The following is a 15,538-nucleotide window of genomic DNA, read 5'->3' on the forward strand; positions in this document are numbered from 1 at the left end:
CTTGGTCTCGCGCTGGCCTGGGCTTGATGGGGCAAGCGCAGGGTTAGGGCGATGAAATGGGACTGTAGTACTGACGCGATGAAGTAATGCAAGTGGCCACAAAAGGTGCGTGGATGGTGTAGGAACTGAACAGAAGCTCCGTCAGGACTGAACCGTCCCCAGGGTCCCGGTTCTTTGTCACCCTCACCCATGCCCTTGGAAACATGGGTGAGGGGAGGCACAAGGTTGCAGTTGACTGACACGAGCGTGGAAGCTCGAGCAAGAATCCTTGATGATGAGCCCACCAAACTCCAGACGACTTCGCCAATGGATGATGGCGAGCGATGATGCAACTGGCAATGCCTAGTGTGAGACGGCGTCCATCTGGACACCCCCAAACACTCATAAAATTGCCGCACCGGTTCGGCCCTGGTCTATTACCGCTTTGCTTGGCTCCTTATACACGCACTTGATTCCGTAATTGGCGTCACCCCCATCCAGGAGCATGGGCCTGAACGGAGTACGGCACTGATGGTGGGGCAGGACATCATGGCGGGTTAACACGGACGTGCAGGTTGATGGCGTCTGTTTGAGCTTGAGAATGCATATTATTGCAAGGGAGAACCCTTGATCAGCATCTACTGCTGTTTTTCTCTCGGGGACTGCTTTCTTTACAGATCCCGTCGTGTTTCTCCGAAGTTCCCAAGTGATTTTGTCAGTTCCAAACTTCATCCACACTCATCATGGCGACCGAAACGACGAATATACCTTCCGCTCCATCGCGGCAACAACAGAAGCTCTCTATCCTTGAGGGCCCCGTCGATCCTCCACTGGTTGATTTGACGTTGGGTGAGCTTCTTGAGCTTCAGACATATCAACATGGCAACCAAGAATGCCTGGTGATTCCCTGGACAGGTGCCCGCTGGACATACAATGAGCTCAGCCAACAAAGCTCATCCCTGGCGCAATCGTTATTGGACATGGGAATTGGAGTTGGCGATCGTGTTGCCATCATGGCAGGCAATTGTGAACAATATGCGGCTGTCTTCTTCGCGGTGGCTAAAATCGGTGCTATCCTTGTCATCCTGAATAACACATACACACCAACCGAAGCGATGTATGGGTTGAAGTTTTCCGACAGCAAGATTTTCTTCACAACACCAAGGATCGGAAGACTCGACCAGACGCAGCTACTGCAGCAGCTTGAGGATAAGAAGACAGCCCCCATGGTCGTGATGCTAAGAGGAGATGAGTCTGGTAGATACCAGACCTATGACGAATTGGTGAACGCTGGTCGCAGGCGAAACCACCAAAGACTGTATCAAGCCATGACCAAGGTGCTTCCTCATCAAGTGGTCAATCTTCAATTCACAAGCGGAACGACAGGATTGCCCAAAGCTGCAATGCTCACCCACCAGTAAGTGATCCATGAATTCCTCTGAGCAATGTGTTAGCTTGGTGCGATGCCGACTTTTCCACTTCTAATCTGACGAATTTATAGCAACCTGGTAAATAATTCACGCTTTATTGGTGATCGCATGCGGCTTGGTCCTGAAGATGTTTTGTGCTGCCCTCCACCGCTGTTCCATTGCTTTGGCCTGGTGCTCGGTCTTCTCGCTGTTGTCACTCACGGCGGTAAGATCGTGTATCCGGCGGAGGTCTTCGATATTGACGCAACGCTCAAGGCTATTTCTGATGAACAATGCACTGCCGTTCATGGTGTTCCAGCCATGTTTGATTCGCTTTTTCAGGCAAAGTGGCCCGAGAACTTCAACTGCGACAATCTGCGTACTGGTATCATTGCTGGTGCACCTGTTCCTCGGTACCTTATGGAGCTCTTGGTAAACCGTTTCGGAATGACAGAGTTCACTAGCAGTTACGGCTTGACGGAGGCTTCACCAACGTGCTTCAATGCCTTCACTGATGATTCCATTGACACACGATTGACGACTGTCGGTACTTTGATGCCTCATGCAAAGGCCAAGATTGTTGACCGTGATGGCAACATTGTACCTGTCGGTGAGCGTGGTGAACTTTGTATTGGCGGTTACCAGCTACAGGCTGGTTACTGGAACAACTCAGAGAAGACCAACGAGACTATGATCCGCGATGCTGCCGGTGTCCTCTGGCTGCATACCGGTGATGAAGCTGTTTTCGACGAAAATGGGTACTGTTCGATTACTGGGCGCTTTAAGGATATTATCATCAGAGGTGAGTCAAGTATATCAGTCTTGGCATTACGGAATGCTTGACTAACCCCGCTTCAACAGGTGGAGAGAACATCTACCCGCTCGAAATTGAGGAGCGTCTGATGGATCATCCTGCTATAACACGTGCCATTGTCGTTGGTCTTAAGAACAAGCATTATGGTGAAGTCGTAGGCGCGTTTGTTGAGTTGGCTGAAGGGTACCAGAAGCCCCAATTCGAGGAGATCAAGGACTGGTGTCGCAAGAGGCTCGGTGGCCATAAATCGCCTGCACACGTCTTCTGGCTGGGCGATGGCGATGTTCCGGCAACGGTCCCCCTGACAGGAAGTGGTAAAGTGCGTAAGTTCGAGATGGCTAAGCTGGGCGATGAGCTTCTCCGAAAGCATGAGGTAGCTGCGAAGCTGTAGTGTGGAGTAGGCATTGAAGCGTGATGCGATTATTGTTAAATGGATTTGGAAGGCAAAAGTTTAGAACAGAGAGAAATATGAGAAAAGGCTATTATAAGGTAGATATAAATCGAAAATAGCTGGTCAGACACCCAACACCTGCCGTTTTGTTTCTTGGCAGTCCTTATTATGCACACAAAAGCCCAACCTTGCCTTCCAAGCGGCTCTTTCCATCCCAAGCATACCTAGGTTAGGTACCAGGTAATTTTTAGCACATCTAAAAACATGTGATCTAAGCCAGCATGAACCTTTTATTGCTGCCCCGAATATCTCAAACTACCTACTAACCAGTATTTACGATAAACCTATCATGTCCGCCGTCATATCTTGGTCGACACTCATAGCTTAGGCACAAGACCAAGCTTTGTGCCAGCAACAACCTTCTCGTTGTCCGCCAATGGGCACAGCTGGAAGAAGCGCTCTCGCGACGATCGGACGAAAGCGCTGCGCTGATGCGGCAGATCGACAAGTTTGTCTAGGCCTGATCCATGCACGAAGTCATACATAACAATAGTTGTGTTGGTCTCCTGAGACTCACCAACAACATACATAGTACGCGGGTCGTCGAGATAGAGGTAGTGCATCAAGCTGCTCCACCACGCCGACACACGGTGTGGCCCGCGGAATCGCACGTCACCTACAAGGGAATGTCGACCGCGATCGAAGTCACCAGCGTTGAAGTAGCCACCCAGCCGGTCCTCCTATTAAACGACATCGTCAGAAAAGTAGCAAAAAGAAAGACAGGCGTGAACATACCTTGGCCCAATAGACCTCGAAATACGCAAAGTGGATATCATCCCACTTTGCTAGAAGCGCAATCACATGCGGATCGTCATGCACCTGACGCAAATACTCCTGGTGTTGCTCCAACGTTCCAGTCTGGCTCCATCCTTGGGAAACACGAGGATCATTCTGCCATTCATGAAAGAGCCGTACGTGCTCGGTATCATTATAGTCGACTGATACCATGGAGAAGGTCTCATTGAGATGAGGAATCCATCGGCTGTAAACAATAGCCCCAGGCGCGGGCTTGGCTGGTCTGGCTGGGTGCCATGACTGCTGAACTCTCTCGGGATCATCAGGATCTCCAGCGACTGTGATTGTCGTTGTGTTGTGTAGAGGAGTCAAAGGAAATGATCCAAGAGGGGTCGAGGCGGGCAGAGAAGAAGGCGATTCTTCCGGGCACCAAACAGGTCGAGGTCCAAATGGCGATCCAGCACCTTGCCAAAAGGTGCCTCGCAAGACAAGGACGAGGCTCTCGTCAGTCTTGTTGGAAGTTTGGCGCTTCTCTCGGCCCTTGAGAGGGTGGTCAATGGCAAGCGACACTGCTGTGAGTTGTTGGCCCAGAATAGCGGCCCCAGCTCCATGGAATTCTAGTCGATATGATTCCACTGTTGTTCTCAAAGTGAAAAGTGCATATGCAAGCAGCCAGACTTGACCCAAGCCTGGCGCCTCGGTGCCAGCCCAATGAACGGTGACACATGGCGAACGGCGTGCCCGAGCCCAAAGACTGTTGTTGGATTGAGGTGGAAGCTCACTCGACTTCAGATCAATTGGGTCTGAGAAGACAAGGCCATCGTTGTAAAGATCAAATGGCAAACGCTTGCCAGATCTAGGAGCTTTCTGGACAAGTTTATAGGCTGGCGCATTCGTGTCAGGTTGTGCCGAGACCTTTTCAATCGCAAACTCGGTCTGGTAGGGATGAGGAAGCTTGACGACAGTTTCGCCAGCTTGGAGGGCTGAGAACGTTCCTTTTGGCGCTGACATTGTCCAAAGGGTCTAAGGATTAAAGATTGGATACTAGCGAGAAGGGTTGGAAAAGGATGAAAAAGTTGGACACGCTCGAGAAGCTATTCACACCAGGATACCAGGCTGCATAAATGGGAGAAGGTATCCATGCCGGTCCTCCACTTCGGAACAAGCTTAACACCTTGGAACAGCATTCTGCGTGGATGGCATACCAATCAATCCCGCAACTTTCCAGGCCATTGCACAACTTTCTCGGCTTTGGTGCAATGAAAGGCTAGTGGTATTTTCGAGACGACGGCAGAAGTGGACTTAGCTTGCCAAGCCGTATGGCAGCGAGATCCCGAAGATCCCCTACTGTGAGTTGTGCAAACCAACTCTGCTCAGGGTCAAGATTATCGTGTGGGTCAGAGCGGATCTGATAACTCAAGACCAGCCACCCCTGACGCCCAACTTGTTCCTTTTTGGCTGCACACGCCCCTCCTCTTTGTCCGGTCCTCGGAGCTGTTTACCTAATTCCCAGGATCAGGGTCTAGGTATTGCCGATCTTGACCGCTTGGAAAGACTAGCAGGATCTGATAAACCACTCAACTACGCTAAAGGTTCTGCAGGCTCTCCAGTTGACCACTGGTGGTGGGGAGTGCCGGCTTCATGATCCTTGCAAAAGTCGGTTCCAAAGGGTTTGATGAAAAGAATGGCCTGATGAATGCCTCAAGACCGAGTGTACCTGGAACCTCCGTTCCCCGGACATTGTCTGTTCTCAGCGGTCCAAGGCACGCATGCTTAACTCTCAGCATTGCATACCTAGATATTGCAGCCCCAGTCAAGGGCATAGGGCCGTTTTCTACCATTTCTGTGGTGTATGCTTAAGCCACTCAAGTCTGCGAACAGCCATGAGCTTGAAAAAGACCCAGCACTTCTTGTAAGGCATGTAAGTTACAGGCTCTCAATTCTGCCGATATGTGTCAATAGTGATGGAGGTGTTCGTGCGTCAGTTACTTGTCGATCGCCGCTCATCTGTCAACTTGGCCGATACTTTGACTTTGTGGCATGCACGTTTAAGACTGGTTGGCAGCCCGGTAGCCAGGTACCCTATGAGGAGACAATGCACGGACGAACAGACAATTGAGCGAGGGGATGTCCGATCCAATCTTATCAATCAAATCTGATCTGAATCGCTCGTACGGATACGCAAGACCCTCTTCACTGCAAGATGGAAGATGATCATGTCTGAGACCTGAATGCTTATTCCCGATGATCAGCTGTTAATCACATGCAATTACTGGTCCTTTCATCCGGAGTATAGTACATACATAGCGATGAACATGGGTATAACGAATCCTTGGTTGGAAGCTGTCGATCTCGTCTGGCTTCTCCGCTTTTCGTTCTCATTCTTGGTGTTCCTTGAGCGAAGGTAACCCGAGACACCGTACTCGGAATACGGCAACGGCACGGAATGAGCTGCATAAAGCGATTCATGACGTGTGTGTTCTGAACCTTATTAATGGCTATGTTCATAGTCTCAATGCAGAGGCCGATGATCTAAACCACATGTACCAAGGCTTCGAATAATGCTTCACTTTGGCTTCTTTCAAGTCTAACAATGCCAAAGACCCTCAATTTGATCCTTTCAGCTTCTCTTCAAACCAACCTAGGCTTGACAGGCAACTAGTTGGTCAAAAATCTTGAAAGTCTGATTGCCAATGCTAAGATGACAGTAGTGCACGAGAACTAAGTTGGTGTCAAGGGTAGACTATGGCATAATTCTAACCCACGATATGATACATATAAACCGTTAGGTGTATTGCATCTGACATAGTGGTCCCTCGCAGATCGCTCTCGTGTCTCAAGACATCTGGGAACTCGTACTTGCTACAGCTCTTGACTCATATATTAACACTCAGATCGCAACCTCCATATTCACTTATCTTTGTAAGTTTATGCGCTAGAACTCTTCATGCTAGTCTGCTATAATGGCGTTAAAATCTACGGCAGCCCAAGTCTATCCTGGAATGAAGGGAAACCCCGGCTTCCTCAATGCTCATTGTTTACTATGAACTTGCCACTTCCATATGTGCTTTCCCGGTTCATCCCTTACTGTCGTAATATTCGAAGATTCTAGGCTCAGGACTTGAGTTCTATCCCATGCGTCCTGTGCATGTATTATGCCATTAGTCCATCATGCACGTAAATAGAACAAGCTTTCTACACAACCAAACTTCTCATGGTACTTTGTACGTCCCTATCTCCTGCCCTGTCTGTAGATTGGCGTAAGACTGGGTGATCTAGAGGAGAGCCGAAGGAGTAGCATATCCACCACAAGGATATGCCGTGGGCTCGAGGCTGAGATGTAACAGTTCGGGACTTGCAAACGATTTATTTAGTTCCGGCCAAGTTTTAACCTGTTATTACGCATATTACTTATGTTGCGATGCACAGATCCGTGGCCCTTTAATGGAGCATGGACGCCATTGTCGTGCAGAATCATGATCGCCAGATGTACTGTTAATCCATTTCAACCTACTCTTATCGCCAGTTTGTTTTTTTATATTCTCCGACATATATTAATGTGTCTATTTCTTCTGTAGTTTGGCCGATCACCTTTCTTGATCAGCCCAACAGGGAGAGAAATGTCGAGCAGCTCAAATTGACTTACAAGAATGTGAGATCTCTCTTCTCATATGCCTGAGGGTCTGACATATGTACAACTAACTAAATCAGAATGTAGCGATTCATAAAATTCGCTGGTTGTTAGAATTGTAGTCTTTCTCCTTACTCTTGTCTTGCCTGTCAAAAGAAAACCTGACTGTGAAGGACGCAAGCGAGTCAAGGAAAACATTTGATATATGAATTTAAATCATGAATATCAACTGGCATAGTAGCTACGGGCAAAAATCAAGTAGCTTAATGATAACGGCTCCGATTCTCATCACTTCAAGGTCCCATTAAGGCCAGTCTCATGCTAGATGGATTCAGCTGTTCGTGAACAGATTTGGACAATTTCTCACTATATAAACATAGCATAAGAACTTTAACTCAGATAATAGGTATCAAGAAGAAGTAAACAATACACTCAAGACAACGCAATGCTGTCGCTCATCCTCAGTAGCATGTCTGAAAGACTATATCCCGAACGCCAGTCACTAAGATCGTTTCCCATTAAGCCTTAGCCTCGTCAGTCTTGCGTCCACCGAGCTGCATGTAGTTCCAGCAAACTATCAACTCAGGTCAGCCATCTCAAGAAACATATCAAGGTCCCGTACAACTTACTCGTCCAACCAAGATCATCTCGGAAGCAAGACTGAGCAACTTCCTCGCCATAAACAGTGCCTGTGTCAGGGCTCGATGCCACCGCCTTCTTTCCAACTGCGAGCCCAATCACAGGAGGGTATACCACAAGCTCCTTGAACTCTGGGGTATGACCTGCTCGTTGGCTGAGGATGCTTTGATGGATGTTCTGTGCTACGTAGTGGCCGTGATGCATGGCACCGCCACACCGCTTGATACCAGGCCAGTTAGTGATATCGCCAGCAGCATAGTGCGACTCGGCGTTGGGTGTGCCGTCCTGGAACTGCAGACTATGCACGAGTCAGCAACGTGGAATTTCGAGTCAGGAGATAATTGACTTACTTGGGCTTGATCTTGACAAGACCATCCGTATCGAGGGCAGATGTCGGCAAGTATGTTGAGGTTGGAACACTCCTGGAAATTGCCATGATAACCTCGCTTGCGAACATCTTATGGCCGTTGGTAAACTCAATCTCATACTTCTCACTCGCGTCGGTCGTCTCGACCTTGTTGTTTGTAGCTAGACGATGGTTCATGAGAACCTCAACACCAGCCTCACGGAGTAACTGAAGAGCCACATCCTTGGTCTCGTCAGGAAGACCTTCTGAAGAAAGGAGCTTGTCACGCGAGTGAACGAGAGTCACCTTGAGGTGAGGCTTCACCATTTTCAGCTCTGCAGCCATCTCGATGCCAACAGCGCCTCCACCAACGACCACGACGCCATACTTAGCATTATGAACAGAGCTGATGTGGTTCTCAGCTTCAAGGAGATATTGCTTTCGTGTCTTGGACTGAGGCACAACCGGCCAGACGCGACGTAGACCAGTAGCAGAGACGAGGTAGTCATACTCAAGGGTACTCTTGTCCTCGGTGAGGTGAGCAGAGATGGTCGCCTTCTTGGTTGCAGGGTCGACACTGGTGACAGAGCCTTGGATGATGTTGATGCTGGGATCTTTGAGGCCAGGGATATCAGAGTACTTGACCCAGTTCTTCTTGGAGAAGTTGGAATCGGCAAGAGCCAACGGGGAGCCGATCAAATGGTCTACGATACTGTCAGAGCCCAGCATTTATCATATCGCTTAGTCCAGTTGGACTGTAGAGTACTTACAGTAGCCATCTCTCTCATCGACGATAGTGATATCAATGTTAAAGCGAGGAACATCAGGATGGTGGATGTATGGCTCGGAATTCATGCGGGGAGAGTATCCTTGGCTCAGATCAAGCAAGTTAACAGCAGCAGATAGACCACCATAGCAACCCCCAAGTATGAGAACGCGCACGGCGTTGGATGATTCGGGGAGCGAGCCCATCGTAGCAAAGGCCTTGGAGTGGAACGTAGGACTAATTTGATGTCGAAACACGAGATGTGACGCTAAAACAACAGATCTTGCTTGGATCTGAGGCCGAGGTAAGGCGAAGGTTGTATGCAAGGAACCCGAAGTAAAAAAACGTATGTTTTGGGGTAGAGTCGCGTGTGGGACTCTGAGTAGTTGTCCTGAGAACCTGAACGACCTTGGAGCTATAAACATGAGCTGAAGGATTTGGTAATATGAGCATGGAGATGGGGGGATGGGAGAAGAAATAGCTGAAGCAGCAAAGGGGAGAAGAGATGAGAGAATATGCGCAGATGAAGATCCGGGAATAAACGACAGCACCCGCTGAGGACTGCCAGTGACGCAAGGCGGTATGGAATCTGATGCGAGGAGGAATACACTGTATCCGTACCCGGGTTAAAGGCGCAAGAGAAACTTCAATATCGGACCAAGACCGGCTCCGGACCCGGCTTCAAACAAGGGACCTTTCATCTCTCGACTGGAGCCAACAAGACACTGTTTCTCCATCGTAATTCCCAAGAAGCCTAGGGCAGTCTCACAGTGAAGTTGAGGAACGGGACCAGTAAGACAAGAGAAAGCAGCGGGGCATTCTCCATGATCACGGTGTTGGTGTTGGTGTTGGTGCAAGGAACTTTTTTGTATGGAAGTGGATGTGGAGTTAAAGTTATCAGATCCGTCCTAGGCCTACGTTAGGTAGGCAGCGACAGCCAGCCACCACAAGCGACGGAATACCGCGAAACTCCACTGAAGCCTTAGCACCCTGGACAAGAGGGAAAATTATCAGATCTGACGGACATCCGTTCTCCGCTGACTCATCCAAGAACACGCAGTCTCGAGGCACGATTCCACTTCTCGTGATGAGATGTACAGTGCGAAGACCGTTATCAGATCGATCATTGGAGTAATGACTTCGACGATCTCTAGACTAGTAGTGGACTTGTTACGGAGTACGCAAATCCTCTGATGGAATCCCAATGGAGAGTTTATTTGATTTGCTTCTGTATGTTGAGAGAGCAAGGATGTTTTATGAGAGGAGTGGATGTTGTGAGCCATCTATATAGAAGCCAACCTTGGCAATAGATGTTACAAATGTTTTCAACTCCTTAACAATAGATATTTTGATACGCTTAAGCTATGGTGTCCTTGAAACCCAAACAGTCATTCTTACTGTATCGTCTGTGTGTGTCGATCTCGGTGTGCTATGGGTTCGGAAATCCGATGGACGGAATCAACTCGAGGCCGATCAGATAACTCAGTCTAGGTAGTCAGGCCCAATGCGAGGGGACCACACTTGGCAAGCGAGCCAGTGAATGACCGAAAAGAATTATCTGATCCGAACAATCCCTGACATCCTTAGCTCGCCCCGCTGATGGATCAAGCTTATAGCAACAGGAATAAGGATCACCAGCGACTCGTAACTTCGGGAAACTGGTGCAGTTGGGTAATAACGACGGATGTTGTTCTCCTGAGCTTGAGGAACATCCTGAAATCTCGAGTTTGACCCTTTTGTATAAATATGTTGACGCTCAGCTCTGGACAAAGCAGAGCCCGTCGCCTTGTCTTTACTACTGTACGCCTTGATGCATCTATATTCTCACTGGAGAACATAATCGCAGTCCCATATTCGCCCTTCAAGTCTGAGTCTTCTTCTTCAAGCCAATCATTCAGCGCATCTCCTCGACTTTACATATTCTGTAGTGGGGGGCTCAATCCTTCGCTTCTCTAGCACTGCGGTCTTATCCCCCATTAGAACTGCCAAGACGAGACCGGGGTGACTACTGTAAAATTATGCTTGTTTGACGGCGAACTACGGAGTAGAGGCTTTGCGCCGGCTCTGTCTCCGTCTCCGTCTCCGTCTCCGTTCCCATGTCTCCAAATGCCTGCTCGCTATGGATCGTCTGGGACTGGTCCTCATGCCACGACGACCATGGTCTTCAGTAAGGGATCTACAAGGCCGATACTCTCCAGACAGTGGCGGCGTAGCATATCTTTCCATCATGGGTTTCCCTCTCTTCTCCCCTTTCGATCCTTGTGTGCAGGGTCCTTTTTTGTTTTTTTGTAAAGATACATTGGTACTATCGCGACTTACACAGTCGAGATGGCTTCAGCTTCACCTGAGCACGACAATGCCGCGACTAGCAGTAAATCTGCTAGCGAGCCTACACCTCATGACTCTGAAAAGACAGACCCTGCTACAACAGAAACGTCGATACATGCGCTCAATGTCCCAACTGTTGAGCGTCCGTCCAGTCACTCCCCACGGCCATCTGCAAGATCATCAGCTATATCAGCTCCATCTCATACACCACCAGAGAGGAAGAAAAAGGCAAGTTCCTCCAAGAAGATATAAGCTTCCTGCCTTGCCCTCTCAACTTCCAACTAATGCCCTGTTTAGAGTCTACGCTCGTTCTTTATCTACTTCCAGCTCCTCTTCTACGCCAATCCATCATGGGTCGATATCCTCCTCCTCGTTGTCGGAACTCTTGCAGCCTCAGGGGCCGGAGCACCGTTTCCTCTAATGGGAATCATCTTTGGTCAACTCGTCAACGACCTTAATACTGCGTCATGCGATGATGGAGAAATCGCATCACAATATTCGCCCAAGGAACTTCAGGACAGCATCAACAAAAAGGTTGTCATGATCACATGGATCGGCGTGATCAGCTTTGCACTCATCTACACATACATCGTGTCATGGTCAATCTTTAGTCGTCGTCTTGAGAATCGTATTCGCGATCGTTACTTTATGAGTATTCTCCTGCAAGACGCTACTTTCTTTGACAAGAGACAGGCTGGAGAGATCACATCTCGTCTCAATGTTGATATACAAGCTATTCAGTCAGGAACTTCTGAGAAGGTGGGCATCATTATAGGATGTACGTCTTTCTTTGTATCGTCGTATGTGGTCGCCTTCATCAAGAACACCACACTCGCTGGAATTCTTGTGTCTCTCGTGCCTGCTTTCATGCTGCTTGCTACAGTGGGTAGCATGTTCACCGCAAAGTTTGCGACTGCAATGTCTGAGAAGATCGCCTCTGCTTCCTCGATCGCCTCAGAGGTTCTTGCGAATATCCCGGTTGTCCAGGCGTTTGGGGCGGGTCCGCGACTAGAGGTCATTTTTGCTGAGAGGATGAAGGGGGCTCGAAAGCAAGGTATCAACAAAGCTTTTGTTGCTGCTATTCAAGCTGGAATGCTTTATTTCATTGCTTACTCTGCAAATGCCCTTGCTTTCTGGCAGGGTAGCACACAAATAGCGAGCATGGTTCAGGGTAATGGCGGTGCATCTGTCGGTGACATCTATACCGTCATTCTCCTGCTGGTTGATGGTAAGCATCTCCTTGACGAGACTGAATCTTCTGACTGACTCGGAATAGCCTGTGTTGTTTTGGGTGGTATCGCACCGCTGCTGCCCTTAGTTGGAGCTGCTGTTGGGTCGTTTGAAAAACTCCGTGAAGACATGGACAGCCCTGCACATATCGATACTGGGTCCGACAAAGGAGAGAAGCTCTCCTCAGTCGAGGGAACTGTATCTTTCAGGAACGTCTCCTTTGCTTATGCCTCGCGGCCCCACCACTCCGTGCTCAAGAACGTCTCATTTGATTGTCCTGCTGGCAAACACACGGCGCTTGTTGGCTTGTCAGGGAGTGGCAAGTCAACTGTCGCTGGCCTTACATCCCGAATCTATGACCCTGCTGAAGGCACGGTTCTCTTAGATGGTCACGACCTCAAAGACTTGAATGTGAAAAGCTTGAGGAGTCATATGAGTCTTGTACAGCAAGAGCCATCTCTCCTGGATCGATCCATCGTTGAGAACATCGCCCTCGGTATCTTGAACTCCCCTCAGCCCGAGCATGAGCGATTTAAGGCTACTATTCTCGGCACTGGCCTTACTGAACTTGCTGCCAAGCTCCGACGGGGTGAAGGTCTTACTACTGCAGCTCAGGGATTTGGTCAGGATATGGTTGACCTCGTTCATCGTGTTCAGGAGGCTGCGCGTCTGGCGGACGCGGCTGGTTTCGTGAACAGGCTTGAGTATGGTTACGGAACTCTGGTTGGTACAGGCGGGAAGCTTGTAAGTGGCGGCCAACGACAGCGTCTCGCACTCGCAAGAGCCCTCATTCGCGACCCCAAGATCTTGATCCTCGATGAAGCCACTGCTTCCCTTGACTCTGCAAGCGAACACCGTATCCAGATGGCCATCGAGTCTATCGCCAAAAACCGCACTGTCATTGCCATTGCTCACCGGTTGTCAACTATTAAGAACGCTGATAACATCATTGTCATGAATAGCGGTGAGATTATCGAGCAAGGAAACCATCTTGAGCTCATGGCCTTGAATGGATCATACGCTAGTATGGTCCGTTTGCAGACGGTCGACTCTGAAGATGCCGGCTCAACCACAAGCACCGTCCGCACTGATAGCATTCACTCGGAGAAGGATTCTATCACGGATCTCAAAACCAAGGACATTGAACAAGAGGTGGTAGAAGATTCAAAGGAAGAAGATGCCAAGCAGAAAGAGCAGGCCTCCGAGGGAGACGCTGCTCTCGATTCCAACAAGTCCGCTTGGACTGTTATGAGAACCATTAGTGGAATGGTCCGACCATATCTCCCTCTCGTCATTGTCTGTCTCTTTGCTGCCACTATTGTTGGCCTCACATTCTCCTCCTCTGGTCTTATCTTCGGTTATACCATTGACAATATCAGCCCATGTAATCCGGTCGAAGACATTCGTTGGGCTGGTAGGTTCTTTGGAGGCATGTGGTTCCTGATCGCTTGTGTCGAGTTATTGGCCAATACGACAAGTTGGACTGGCTTCGGCATGGTAGCTGAGAAGTTGTTGTACAAAATCCGAGTCCTTTGCTTCCGCTCCCTTTATGAGCAAGACCTTGATTGGCATCAATCAGAGGGTCGGACACCAACCGCTTTGTTATCCGTCATCACAACAGATGCTGCTACAGTCGGCGGATTCAGTGGCTCTATCGTCGGTACAATATTCTCCATTGTGGTCAACTTCTTGGTCGCTATCATCCTCTCACATATACTTGCTTGGAAGATAGCCATCGTCTGCTTAGTTATCGTCCCTATCCTCCTTGGCTGCGGCATTATGCAGCTTCGATCTCTATCCAAGTTCGAGCGCCGACATGCCGGAGCTTTTTCTGGTGCAGTCGGCATCGCTAACGAAGCCGTTAACTCGTTCAAGACAATTGCCTCACTGTCTATCGAAGAAGAGGTCATGAGCTCGTATCGTCGTGCGCTCAGGGCACCTCGAAAGGAAATCACCCTTGCTTCCATGTATGCCAACTTGTGGCTTTCTCTGGCCAACAGCACTGGAAATCTGATCTACGCATTTGCCTACTGGTGGGGATCAACTCGCATTACTGCTGGCGAGGCAAGCCAGCGAGAATTCTTCATCATTCTCATCTGCATGCTTGTCAGTGCACAGCTCTGGGGTCAAATGTTCAGTCTAGCCCCCGAGGTATCTCGTGCTAGAGCAGCCGCTTCCCGAATTCTGAGCTTGATCAACCTGGGATCCTCCCAGAGCGACGCTAAGAAGGGAAAGCTCACGCTCACTATTGAAAACGCCGAGAAAGATATTGAAGCATGTGCTGACGCGCCTGTCAAGAGTAACGGAAGCAAGGGGGCGACCATCGTCTTTAGGGATGTCAAATTCTCATATCCAGCTCGGCCTCACATCCAGATCCTCACAGGAATGTCTTTCACCATCTCTGCTGGCCAATTCGTTGGGCTTGTCGGTCCTTCAGGTGCTGGCAAGTCCACCATCATGTCGCTAGTACAACGCATGTACCGCCCCTCCAGCGGAACGGTTGAGATCAACGGCAACGATGTCTGTGCTCGGGAGGGCACCGAGTTCCGTAATGATATAGCGGTTGTTCCTCAGGACTGTGCACTCTTTGACGGGACAATACGATTCAATGTATCGCTAGGCTCAACTCCTAATCATGAACCAACAGATGAGGAGATCCATGAAGCCTGTAAGCTGGCCAACATCCATGATATAATCATGGAGCTACCCAACGGCTACGATACTGAGTGTGGTCCTAATGGCTCGCGTCTTTCTGGCGGGCAGCGCCAGCGTCTAGCCATCGCCCGTGCCCTTGTGCGTAGACCTAAATTGCTGCTTCTTGATGAGAGCACAAGTGCCCTCGATGCTGAGAGTGAGCGGGCTTTGCAAGAAGGACTTGAGAGGGTTGCACGTGGTATCACCGTGATCGCTATCACACATAGGCTTCACACGGTGCGCAAAGCCGATGTCATCTTTATGATTGAGGGAGGCAAGGTTGTTGAAAAGGGAAGACACGAGGAGTTGGTAGAGAGAAGTGAGACCTATCGCACAAATGCTGTGCAGCAGATGCTTGGTAACTGATGTTGGAGATACCCCCACGCCCTCAGGGAGAGATTAGAAAGCTACAGCGGAACCTATTCTAGGTGACAAAAACACTTAGGTTGGCCTAGGTTAATTTATGACGGATTTAGTGGCATTGGGATTAGTTAATATTGACACCTCAAGCTTAGG

General features: G+C 49.3%; 4 protein-coding genes across 4 annotated transcripts; 2 read left to right on the plus strand and 2 right to left on the minus strand.

Annotated features, from left to right (window-relative positions):
* Positions 1 to 722: 722 nt before the first annotated feature.
* On the plus strand, positions 723 to 2,593 carry J7337_011802 (uncharacterized protein; the record flags this gene model as incomplete). The annotated part of the gene is made up of 3 exons (XM_044829338.1): positions 723 to 1,396; positions 1,481 to 2,190; positions 2,250 to 2,593. The coding sequence occupies 3 exons, from the start codon at positions 723 to 725 to the stop codon at positions 2,591 to 2,593; spliced, it is 1,728 nt and encodes a 575-aa protein (XP_044676013.1).
* A 377-nt stretch (positions 2,594 to 2,970) lies between these two features.
* SAT14 (putative O-acetyltransferase sat14) lies at positions 2,971 to 4,399 on the minus strand (the record flags this gene model as incomplete). Its single annotated transcript, XM_044829339.1, has 2 exons — positions 2,971 to 3,333; positions 3,389 to 4,399. The coding sequence occupies 2 exons, from the start codon at positions 4,397 to 4,399 to the stop codon at positions 2,971 to 2,973; spliced, it is 1,374 nt and encodes a 457-aa protein (XP_044676014.1).
* Positions 4,400 to 7,537: 3,138 nt separating this feature from the next.
* On the minus strand, positions 7,538 to 8,976 carry J7337_011804 (uncharacterized protein; the record flags this gene model as incomplete). Its single annotated transcript, XM_044829340.1, has 4 exons — positions 7,538 to 7,593; positions 7,649 to 7,956; positions 8,009 to 8,708; positions 8,775 to 8,976. The coding sequence occupies 4 exons, from the start codon at positions 8,974 to 8,976 to the stop codon at positions 7,538 to 7,540; spliced, it is 1,266 nt and encodes a 421-aa protein (XP_044676015.1).
* Positions 8,977 to 11,098: 2,122 nt separating this feature from the next.
* J7337_011805 (uncharacterized protein) lies at positions 11,099 to 15,388 on the plus strand (the record flags this gene model as incomplete). Its single annotated transcript, XM_044829341.1, has 3 exons — positions 11,099 to 11,224; positions 11,396 to 12,326; positions 12,375 to 15,388. The coding sequence occupies 3 exons, from the start codon at positions 11,099 to 11,101 to the stop codon at positions 15,386 to 15,388; spliced, it is 4,071 nt and encodes a 1,356-aa protein (XP_044676016.1).
* Positions 15,389 to 15,538: the final 150 nt, after the last annotated feature.

The sequence above is a fragment of the Fusarium musae genome, chromosome 9 (genome assembly GCF_019915245.1).
Source record: "Fusarium musae strain F31 chromosome 9, whole genome shotgun sequence".
In the NCBI taxonomy this organism is placed as follows: Eukaryota; Fungi; Ascomycota; class Sordariomycetes; order Hypocreales; family Nectriaceae; genus Fusarium; species Fusarium musae.